Below are 12,828 nucleotides of genomic sequence, written 5' to 3'. Positions count from 1 at the left end.
TCACTATTTGACGTATTGACAGAATGTGGCAAATATTGTTTATTACCTACATAACGTAACTTGTTAATCTAGACTCAGCCTAGCTTCTCCATTTTTAAATTAAATCATAAAAACCTGCAATATTAGCTCTTGAATAATGCAGCTTTAAAATAAATCTATAAACTTGTGCACATAATAATATATATGATAAGTTTAAATCAGGTCAAATACTCAATACACCGCCTCTGCACGGGAGAATTAAAAAAAAATAATCTATTATATAGACTAGGAACAAATAACAACGACAACTACTTAACATACCATTGTACCATTACATAATGAGGGCCTTTACCTATTCACAGTTTTTATATGGGTTCTTTATACTAGAGCTCTGTACGATTCACACCCCTCGAGATAAGACTTGCACACAGCTGAAAACAACATAAAAGTGATCTGTCATTCAGTAGGCGGTCGTAAGCCCATCAATACACTACATGTTTAAGACGAGACGACTACCTTGCGTTTAAGACAAGGATATAGAAAAAAGGTAGGAACATTTATTTCTATTAAATTACTTTATTCAGCAAATTGTCGACATCAGTATCTAGGTTATGGGTAATACGTTAAAAGTTTTGACATCGACCTTGTTTCAAGAAATGAAATGAAAGGGGGCTTAACGTCCTATTTTTCCATGTTAGAGGGGTGTGTGGTACGTGAATAGGAAAGTTAGAAGTTATTCAAACATCAATTTACAAGTAAGGAAGTGCGCTACGCAGAATGAATGATGTGTTGTGTGCCTCGGCCAAACAATTTTCGCGAGGCTGATGCAAATCTTTCGTATGAAATCTTAACTGGCACATATTTTCAAGCCCGGTTCGATTTATAGCAACATGTTGTCCATCCCTTCGAATGGGACAAAATTCCGCGAGCACGTAAAAGAACCGTTGACAGTTCCAACTGGACACTGCTATCCTGAAAAAAACTTTCGTCCAAAGCATTTTGGGGCGGGGGTGGCCGAATGGTTAGCATGTCCAGTCCCACGGGTTTTCTCAGGAGGGGAGGGGGGAACGATTGGTTAGCGCGTGCGCGTTATATCATAAGGTGGTTTCGATTTCCCGGTTGTACGAGACAAGGAGTAGGGTTGCCTGTCCAACCTTGTGGGTTTTCTTCGGGTCTTCCCGTTTCCTCCCACTGCTTAAGACCCTTATGCGCAAGCGAATTATTGAAATAAGGTTGAACCATGTGTTACTCCAGAAATAACCCGGTTTGTGTGGAGTGGGCTTTAAAGCCCATCTCTCTCTCTCTCTCTCTCTCTCTCTCTCTCTCTCTCTCTCCATAGCATTTGCACATGTGACAATAACAATATCCATATGTTAGTCTCAAAACGACCAAAGTATTTCGATGACGAGATGTTAAACCCCACCCCATAATTACAGGAGTCTCGGGGGTGGGGTGGGGGGTTCAAGGGCTCAAAACGTGTCTAGTCATTCGCGTTCGCCGTGTGTTCGTTATCGTGCACGTTTAAGAAGCCTTGACAGTTTTAATTGGATTATAGCTCCCCTCGAAAAAAAGTGAAGAGTGATGGATAAACTTGTAATTAATCTTAAAAGAATAGCGCCATTATTGTATACAAAAATTAATGAATTACTTGGTTACATACTGAGATGATAGAAGAGCGTGTTTTAACCTTAAAGGTTGGATGTTTTTCATACATCATAGACATTTTTTACATTTTGTAATTTTTATGTTAACCACATGTCCCGACCAGGCCACCATGTTATCATAGACATTATAGATATCAAGCTTGTTAATATCTTCTTTTGGTACTTAAACAAGACACCCCGTGAACTTACGTACTAATAATCTACTACCAAACGTTATGCTTTGTAAGAACTTCCCAATGAATCAACCCATGTCCAGAGGCTGCAAATGGAAAGATTGCGATATCGTATTCTTATACACAGGAAGAAGCTTCTTATATCGAATTCCAACGTTCACGACAATATGTATACCGGACCTCGGTTTTTCGTCCCATCCGAGCGACTAGACAGTTGTCCTTGTCAGGCCCTCCGTCCTGCATCACTGACAAGGGGAAACCATGCCGGAAAATCTGGATGAACTTTCTCGGCCAATGCAGGGATCGAACAACCGACCTCCAGGCTAGCGAGCCAGCGTCTTACCCACTTAGCCACGTGATCCACCGGAAGATTTAATGGAACGAAATAAAGAATAAGAGTCCAATAACTAGTTGACGTTAAATTTAAAACAATTAAAATTAGATGTTAGTTTCTTTCTATTAATTCTATTGGTCTCTCCATCAACATCTAAAGAGATTATTAAGGATGCATGGTACCTCGCTTGCCCAAATGACCACATTTTAAACACAATATTGTAGACAAAATGTGATGTTGGCCTTTAAAACTGTAAACCAGTTAGTATGACATTACTCCGCGTGGGTTTGAAAAATGGGAGAAGGCTTAACAGATGACATTTAAAACACCCCTATACCCTTTGTTATCGTGGAGTTTGTTTCTTGTTAGCCAGGACTGCATAACAAAAACGTGAACTTCCCAAAAACTTAAGAAATGAAACCTTGAATTTATAGCTTGGAGGGTGTTGTTCTTGAACGATAATTAGAACAGTTCCGGATATATTTCAGAGTTTAGTTTTTGAAAGTCAGAAGTGAACAACAAAATAATTGAGAATGGTACCTTTAACTCTCGTTGAGGGCGGTGTTCTTGGACGATAATTAGGATTTTAAATGAAATGAAATGGGGTTTAACGTCCTTCTTTTCTACATCAACCGGGCTAATGAAGATGGGTATACGCAATAGAGTGTGCATACTTAACTGACACGATTTGTCTACAATTAGTTCCGCTTCCGAATAGGCACTAAGTTAGTTGACCGACATTTTAATTCCTAAATCGACGATTTCAAATTTAATCGAAAACTATACTTCGATAATTCTGAGAAATATTTTCTCCATTTCAATTAAATATCATTGAAAAGGTTTATGTACTCTTTGTGTCTATGGCTAGTCTGGAGGTCGAGTGTTTGATCCCTGCATTGGCCGAGAAAGTTCATCCAGATTTTCCGGCGTGGTTTCCCCTTGTCAGTGATGCAGGATGGAGGGCCTGACAAGGACAGCTGTCTAGTCGTTCGGGTGGGACGAAAAACCGAGGTCCTGTGTACAAATTGGCGTGCACGTAAAAGATCCCTTGGCAGTTGGAATTCGATATAAGAGTAGGCCGTAGCGCCGCTGCCCGGGCAAAATTTCCCTCATAGCACACTGTATGGCGTATGCCCGTCTTCATTAGCCCAGGTTAGGAGCAGAACAGTAGGACGTTAAACCTCATTTCATTTCATTTTATTTCTTTGTGTCTATGGAAGATATGAAACGGAGTAGAACCACATTACAAAATAGTATAGTAATCTTTAGATATGGCGGCCATTTAGGTCAGAGATCCTTTCTCGAAGTAGATAGTTGTCTGTGTGCAGAATGTGCAGTGTGTACTATGCAAGGCTCTTGAGAGGAAAAATGTGCTGGGGTGCGACCGTTTTTGCCCCCCCCTCCCCCGCCCCTTTCCAACACTAGTCATATCTAGATGATTCACTAGCTGATTGCGATAAAGCGAAAACTTTTCTACATATAACCAACAACAATAAAAAATTCATGCATGATATTCAATGGCTGCACCACCCTCTCGTGAGACCTGGTGCTATGAGGGAGATCCACGGCAATTCCTCATGGAACTCCTGGTTTGTGAACGTCTTACTCGCCATTATATGTAAAATTCATATTTCAGTAGACACATTCGTCAATGTCAGCTCTTAAAATTCAAGAACTAGAATACAGCAGATTCATATAGGTGTGGCACCATGTGTTGTAGAAATATGATCATGATTATCCTAGTGTCTTGTTGACTCATATACCAAACAAAAACATCTGTATTCACATGTTGTCTTTGTAAATTTGAAATTGGGTAAATCTTAAATTCTCTCATACGTGAGGAAGTAGATATTCACACAGCGTGGAATGTCTTTGATAAATTATATTATTTTTTTCTGGATATATAATTTCATTGTGCCTACTGAAGAAATGAAATGAAATGGGCTTTGACGTCCTACTGTTCTGCTCCGACTGGGTTAATGAAGACGGGCATACGCCATACAGTGTGTTAGGAGGGAAATTATGCCCGGGCAACGGCACTATGGCCTACTCTTATATCGAATTCCGACTGCCAAGGGGTCTTTTACGTACACGCCAATGTATACACGGAACCTCGGTGTTTCGTGTCATCCGAATGACTCGACAGCTGCCCTTGTCAGGCCCTCCGTCCTGCACCATTGACACGGGAGAACCACGCCGGAAAATTCCGATGAACTTTCTCGACTGATGTAGGGATCGAACACCCGACATCCAGGCTATAGCGAGCCAGCGTCTTACCAACTTAGCCATCGTGGCTCATGTCTACTGAAGAAATTAAAATGAAGATACGAGATATGTCATGCAGTGTGCTAAGAGGGTAATTTTGCCCGGACAGTGGCATTTTCGACTACTCATCAAAAGGTCTGTCATTGAGTCAACTGGCGTGGTTTCAATACCCTGGTTGTACGTGACAAGGAGAGAGAGAGAGATGGGGTTTAACGTCCACTCGACACAAACTAGGTCATTTCGGGACTAACATATGGTTTAATTTATTTTATTATTGTTGGACAGGCGATCCTACTCCTTGTCACATACAACCGGGGATAATTCGAAACCCCGCCAGTTGACTCAATGACAGGCCTTATGGTACAGCGCACGTGCTAACCATTCGGCCATCCAACCCCAACGTGACAAGGAGCAGGGTCACCTGTTCGATCTCGTGTTTTTTCTTACAGAGTCCTCCCACTGCTAAAGACTCCTACGCGCTAGCGAATTATTATAATAATGTGTTAGTTCCGAAATGACATGGTTTTTGTCGAGTGGACGTTTAACCCATTTCTCTCTCTCCCCCCTCTCTCTCTCTCTCTCTTCCCCCTCTCTCTCTCTCTCTCTCTCTCTATCAACTCCACGCTGTTCCCGACCAGGCCCTCCGTCCTGCATCGCTGGCAAGGAGTACATCATGCTGGAAAATCCCTGGGAACTTTCACGGCCAACACCTGAAGTAAGCAGAAACGCAGCTGTCTTGGCAAAATTCTCCTACCACGCATTGTACACATATTCGGAGAAATGGGATTTAACATTCATTCGACACAAACTAGGTCATTTCGGGACTAACATACAGTTCAATTTTATTTCAATAATTCGCTTGCGCGTAGAGGTCTTTAGCAGTGGAAGGAAACCGGAGGACCCGGAGAAAAACCACGAGTTTGGGCAGACTACCCTACTCCTTGTCGAAATCCCGCCACTTGACTTAATGACGGACCTTTAAACTATTCGGCCACCCCCACCTCCACCCCCTCTTATCGTAGACATAATAATTACGATATGTCTCAAGGAGTCGGCAAACTTCTTTCCAGTTCATGGCACGAACCAACCCTTTGACACCATAGATCACATGTTTAACATATAATCGTTGTTTTTATCACCGAGTTACGACTTATAATGTCATGCTAATCCGCGGCGGATTAGTATCAAAATACACCTCAAACTTTTATTCAGGCCTATCATTGAAAACTGATAAATGTTATTGACTGAGGACTCGCTTCTATAATGGTTGTTAGAGCTTTTTAAATTCAAACAAAGGCCTCCATTGTGTTTTTATGTTGAATGAAATCCATATTACTCGAATTGACTCCACCCCTGGTCGAGATAACCAAATAAACTAGATACGTATGTTGAAATAAAATGTGCACGTGTCGTCTGCTATATGTTTTATCTGCGCATGACATTTAGAGGTTATCTCTGACGAATGGATCAATACGTTACTAGGGGGAAAGAACCATATCTCGCGCTCTATGCTTATAGAATAGGCCCTACATAATATTATATATACATATGTCACTGCTAATACATACCACTGTTATTGTCTTTTTTTCTATAGGATCGCCGGACTTATTTGGATATCCAGATTTATTTGAAAGACATCGTCGCTCGACCGAGACAAACGAGCGCTAAAAATAAACCTGTTGGGTGAGAAGGAAAATCTAGCGATTAATAAGCAGACAGGTTTGAATACGTATGTGACTGGTTGTGAAGCGAAAATGTTCCCAATACAAATATCGGAGAGTGTGGCAGTCGTACAACTGCCTAACTACGAGGAGAGGACTGTCTCAAGCGCCATCGACATCTCGTCCATGCGGAGGTTCAACGACAAGGTGAATTTGGCTCCCGTGTTAGCTCCGGTGCATTTTGCAGACACAATGATCTGTTATAAGGACTCAACGAGGAAGCGATACGTGAGTAAGACTTTCTACGAGCCGCGTGTGAAACCGCGACAGTTTTCAGATACGATTTTCATTTACCCGAAACGACCCGAGAAATCATACGTATCATTATTAGACTACCATATTGATGAGTGTCGAAAATGGTTCAAAACCTGTGTGGAATTCAAAGCCAAGACCTACACGACTACAAAACTGGATATTCTTAGCAACAAGAGACAGGACGTTCTAGTGAATGGACTTACCGTGGACCATAATGCCAATAATGTAAAACCCGGACCAGGAGCATCTCATATATTTTTACCTCGATTTTTACCCAAGGAGGACGATGATAATCTCAATGCATATGAACAAATAATCCAGCTTAAACAACCCGATGTTAATATGAATGAACGTATAAATGGACTCTGATAGAAATATTTAATTAATCCAGAAATTATTAATTAATCATGCATAATATTTTAATATATGCAAATATATTCATATTCGGATGGGATAATTTAATATATGCATATAGAGATGTTGTGATATGGGATACATATAATGCTAATGAACGTAATTGATGCATATATAGCGATGCTACGATGTGGGATATCTATAGCGTTAATAATAACAATATGTAGCCTACCATGGTACCATGATGAAGTGGGATATATGTAACGTTAATAATAACAATATGCAATGCTAATGAATTTAATTGATGTGAAGATGATGTTATGTGGGATACGTGTAACGTTAATAATAACAATATGCACTGTTAATGAATGTAATGGATGCGATATGGGATACGTGTAGCGTTAATAATAACAATATGTAGTAACTGCTACCATGGTACCATGATGAAATATGTAACGTTAATAATAACAATATGCACTGTTAATGAATGTAATGGATGCGATGTGGGATACTCGTAGCGTTATTAATAACAATATGTAGTAACTGCTACCATGGTACCATGATGAAATATGTAACGTTAATAATAACAATATGTAGTAACTGCTACCATGGTACCATGATGAAATATGTAACGTTAATAATAACAATATGCACTGCTAATGAATTTAAATGATGTCAAGATGATGTGATGTGGGATACGTGTGACGTTAATAATAACAATACACACTGCTAATGAATGTAATGATGTCAAGATGATGTTATGTGGGATACGTGTGACGTTAATAATAACAATATGCACTGTTAATGAAATCAATGGATGCGATATGGGATACGTGTAGCGTTAATAATAACAATATGTACTGCTAATATAAGAATTTAATTAAATGGAAAATATACTCCTGATATAATAATTGAATGGATACATATGACGATGTTCCGATGTGTAATACGTGTAGCGTTATTATGCACTGCTGAGATAATAAATTAATTAAATGGAAAATATGCAAGGAACGTAACAATATGCAAATATCACAAAGTGAATAGGTACAGAACAAAAGACCGTGAGACCATGTCATGGGAAATATGTTACATTAATAATAGTTTCAGTGATAGAGGTGTTATTAATGGGATCCAATATAATGGAGACATATGGCCACCTGGTTGGTTATTATTGATAATGTTTACAGTTATTAGGGAATCGATTGAATTATGGATTAATAACAACAGCTTGATTTATATAGAGTGTGACAGGGCGATCTGTGTGTGTGTGTGTGTGTGTGTGTGTGAGAGAGAGAGAGAGAGAGAGAGAGAGAGAGAGAGAGAGAGGGAGAGAGGGGGGGGGGTAACGACCACTCCACACAAGCATTCTCAGATTTAAGTTAAGAATTTACTCAACTTTCAATCACTGTTTATAAGAAATATCTTTAATCTAGAGACACAAAACTTCTTATTCATGTATTTGATACATTAAAACAGCAAAGGTTTTATAAAGGGCTATATTTTAGTTTAAATAAGGCGAAAAAATTTGACTAAACTCTTAACTTAAGTCTGAGAACGTTTTGTGAGAGATATTAGTACATACTGTCTTTATTTTATAAATGGTATCCGCGGTGGCTCAGTGTAGTTTGATGTAGTCACAATACAACACAGACCGAGAGAGAGAGAGAGAGAGGGAGAGAGAGAGATGTATTTATTGTGATATGCATACTAACTTGAAATATAGGTAAGGTTGGCCACTCTTGTAGAATTAGATAATGTTATGTTATTGTTTTAATAATGGATGAAGCATAATTAATTTCTTTATATTCGTTTTCCTAGATTAGTCCCTTTTCGTAACGGTTCATTAACATTTATATGAATAACTAAAGGTTTAACCCCCCGAACCAGAAGTAGTTTAATTCCTAGCCCGATATGGTAGTGCAACGTCACCGGGATGTCACTCTTCGGATCAAGCAGTCCTTATATACCCCAAATTCAGCCTCAGGGCAGCTCTAGTATAGCCGCCAACATCGAACAGACAGACAAATATATGACTTTAATGTAATTTTTGTTTAAATGTAATTTTCTAAGTCAGCATATTTTGAATAAATAAGCATGACAAGCATAACTGGATAGTATGGCGGCCATTATAGAATCGTTATGTTATTGTTTTAATGGATAATTGTATCATGTTTTTCCTACATTAGTGTAACGAAATGGGGTTTAACGTCCTACTTTTCTGCACCAACCGGGATATTGAAAATGGGCATGTACCATACAGTATGCTGTCCTTCTCGTTCAACTGTCAAGGGCTCTTTTACACGTGCACGGGACCTGCACCGCTGACCAGGGGATACAGAAAACGCTGCCTGACCAACACCGGGGTCGAACTCGGACCGTTCTAGTTAGTGGACCAGCGCCTTACTCACAATGACTACCCAATTATTACATAACAGAGAGAGAGAGAGGGGTTATTTCGGGACTAACCTAATATACGGCTCTATTTTATTTCAATAATTCGCTTGGCGTAGGGGTCTTTAGCAGTGGGAGGGAACCGGAGACCCCCCCCCCTCCACGAGGTTGGGCAGGCGACCCTACTCCTTGTCAAATTCTTACATTAGTGGTGGTATATTCAACAAATATTTGAAAACTAGCCCAGAGTTATTTCAATTCACAAATAAACATCCAGTGATTTCCCACCGTTTCGTAGTTTCTTAAACTGTAGTAGTCAATTAAATTACCCATAAACACATTTTAGACCTTTATAAAGACATTGTTTAAACATCTATTTAAGTATCGCCTTGTGTTTACTGTGTGGTGGCTCTTCTTAATGTCACTAACGGACGGTGACCGACATACATCTTTCTAATTTTTCACTTTAGAGAAACAGCTTTCCGAAACGAAACGATCTAAGAAGTATACAAATCCGTTGAAGTATTGCCTTGTATTCACTGTGTGGTGGTTCTTCTTCTTAATGTCACAAATGGACGATGACTGACATACATTTTTCTAATTTGCCACTTTTGAGAAACAGTTTTCCGAAACGAAATAACACGTAATTCTATTGTATGGATATTTTATAATGATTTGGACCAAGAATCAGTCCCGTTGCTAGGAACAAGTCTGCCTTAATCGTTATTAGAAGAACGTAGAACGCGCTTGGTAATCGTATTCTTGGGAACACCTGGTTCGAAAAAAAGACTAAGGCTGTGCTAATTCGTTTTCGACGTGGTTTCCCCTTGTCTGTGATGTAGGACAGAGGAAAATTGTCTAGTCATTCAGATTTGACGAAAAACCGAGGTTCCGTGTAGGCTACACATTGACGTCTACGCAAAGATCCCTTGGCAGTTGGTATTCGATATAAGAGTAGGCCGTAGTGCTGCTGCCCAGGCAAAATTTCCCTCATAGCACACTGCATGGCGTACGCCCGTCTTTATTAACCCAGTCGGAGCAGAACAGTAGGACCTTAAACCCCATTTCATTTCATTTCATTTCTGCTAATTCGTCGACATGAAACATGGCATGCTTGTTCGTTGGACTAATGCGCATCGATTCACCGACTTCGATTTTTGACGTCATAATTCTAAGATGACTGCGATGACGTAATTTCTTGTTCATGTTGTACGCTTGTAGCCTATATACTTGTTAACAATATGTCTTGCATATTATGACGCATTTCATTTCTCAACTGAACCGTGATCAAATTGATAAAATATCGATTTGATTAAAGTGTTATTTTAGATAACGGAAAGCATAATTGCATAATGCATTTCTATGGTCGCTCACTTCTTCATCAGCCCAGTCATTGAGTCAAATGGCGTGACTTCGATTCCCCGGTTGTATGTGATAAGGAGTTGGGTCGCTAGTTTTTGACGTTTAGACCCAATCTCTCTCTCTCTCTCTCTCTCTCTCTCTGTTGCAGAAACGAAGGATGTTAAATCCCATTTCATTTCATTTTATTTTCCATTGGGGTAAAATGCCCACCTTAAAAAGTAAACAATTCTAAGAGAAACCATGAACTATTTTGTGTTTCGTATTTATTAGGACCATAAGGTGCCATTTTGATCTTATTGCTATGACGACCATATTATCAATAATCATCCCCAAATTGCTCATATCCGCTGATTATCATTTTTATATAGCTATTTGTTTTGATACTAGCAACTTTAAACTTTTATATTAGATTTTAATGATTTACTCGACCTTTTACGTTTGAAGAGTCCAGGGGAAGAACGATCTACGTCACATTTTTGTCTTTTCGCATAAAAGGCAAAACAGACTTTGGACGAGAATGTTTGACGCGAACAGAACAACGAGTGGGTTTAATTACAACTTCAAAATGATGTTCAATACGAATCATAATTACCAGTACAATAACTACTTCCACTTTTCAGCCAAATTAAGGTCAAATAAATACGGTGGATTTGTATTTGTTCGGGAGGCCATTTCAGAAGGGCCTTGGTTCGATGTGACCCTGATCGTTTTTACCTGAAATTGATTGTTCCACAGAAAGCTTATCGTCGGTAAAGTGTCAAAAGGGTGTATCTAAGAATTTCTAAAGATTAAGAAATAGAACCTTTTGCATTTCAAAATTTCCACAAATCAAGATACAACATTTGGACACATGATACCCAGAACAGATCTAATAAATGGCGTAGAGATACACAGCTTAGACAGAAATGTGCATATTAATTGGGAGATTTTAAAAATGCAAAAAAGTGTATTGGACCAATTTCCCGAGATACACCCTTTTGACACTTCACCGATGTTATACAATTTGCTACCAGATGGCGCCATTAACTGGGGTTCGTTGAAAAAAGTGACTTAGCTCGTTCTTCCCCAGGGCTCTTCATTTGATTTTGTTTAATCTTTAACTGTATTATTAGACATGTAGTTTCTATTACGTGTGTTGTATTAGGCCTTGTAGGTTCTATTACTTGTGTTACGTGGTCGTTCGCGAAGTAGGCCTAAGGCTCTGGATTTTGTCTTAGAATGTTTCTCACGATATCTTAGTGGTGCATGACGAAGGATCTGGCAAGAAAAACTTCCTAGTTGTTGGGATGGGACGAAAACCGGGGTGGGTGGGGCATTTGCAGCAACTGAAAGATCCCTTCAAAATTGTTGGAGGCTGTAGCGCCGCTGTCTTGGCAAAAATCCTTTATCATAAATTTGACTGATGGTCATGAAGAAAGACGTCAGTACAAAATGTTGCTATGCAAAAAAAAAACAAAAAAACCTTTAACAATTTTTAGACTAATATTCCTGTCAGAGTTCCAAATTTCACAATGTAGTATATTCAATATATAAACAACCAGTGGCTTTAAAATATTAGACTTTCAGCAACTATATATAAATTTATCGATAGATATACTACTTTTGAATTTAAACTTAAATTTGATATTCAATGCTTCACTAATGTATGCTATTAACTGAAGGATGAGTGCTGTACGCGACATTTTGACTAATATGATAATATAACTGAAATATGCAAGCCTTCAGACATATTTATACACTACTTGGGGTCATTGAGGTCATAGTATAATGTGATGTTTTTATGACGTGACATATAACTTACTGTAGTATATCTGTTTTTGTTGTTAGAAGCCAATCCTAGGTTTATCTAGGTCAAATCTTGATAAAATGTACATAAAAACTTTTATTACTTCTAATACGGTAGCTGTATTTGTTTGTTATGTATTACGGCTACAGTAGCTGCATTTGCATGTTATGAAATGAAATGAAATGAAATGGGGTTTAACGTCCTACTGTTCTGCTCCTAACCTGGGCTAATGAAGACGGGCATACGCCATACAGTGTGCTATGAGGGAAATTTTGCCCGGGCAGCGGCGCTATCGCCTACTCTTATATCGAATTCCAACTGCCAAGGGTTCTTTTACATGCACTTTTCGTTTCGGTTCAGCCAACGTCTGACTTAAAACGAATTATTCCTCTCCCAGTAATATAACACCAAATCCTACACATGTTCGTTATCCAGGAAAACGTGGCCAAATTTTTTAAGACCTGCGCTTTAGATCATAAGGTCTGCCAATGAATCACGTGACGTGGTTTCAATTCCTCGCTTGTACTTGACAAGAAATAGACTT

General features: G+C 39.1%; 1 protein-coding gene across 1 annotated transcript; it reads left to right on the top strand.

Annotated features, from left to right (window-relative positions):
- The first annotated feature begins 401 nt into the window (after positions 1–401).
- LOC126824109 (refilin-B) lies at positions 402–12,393 on the top strand. The gene is made up of 2 exons (XM_050553305.2): positions 402–526; positions 6,010–12,393. The coding sequence occupies exon 2, from the start codon at positions 6,170–6,172 to the stop codon at positions 6,758–6,760; it is 591 nt and encodes a 196-aa protein (XP_050409262.1). The 5' UTR covers positions 402–526; positions 6,010–6,169; the 3' UTR covers positions 6,761–12,393.
- The last annotated feature ends 435 nt before the right edge of the window (positions 12,394–12,828 follow it).

Source organism: Patella vulgata, chromosome 6, assembly GCF_932274485.2.
Source record: "Patella vulgata chromosome 6, xgPatVulg1.2, whole genome shotgun sequence".
In the NCBI taxonomy this organism is placed as follows: domain Eukaryota; kingdom Metazoa; phylum Mollusca; class Gastropoda; family Patellidae; genus Patella; species Patella vulgata.
The sequence above is the reverse complement of the archived record's forward strand: the minus strand, read 5'-3'. Positions and strand labels throughout refer to the sequence as shown.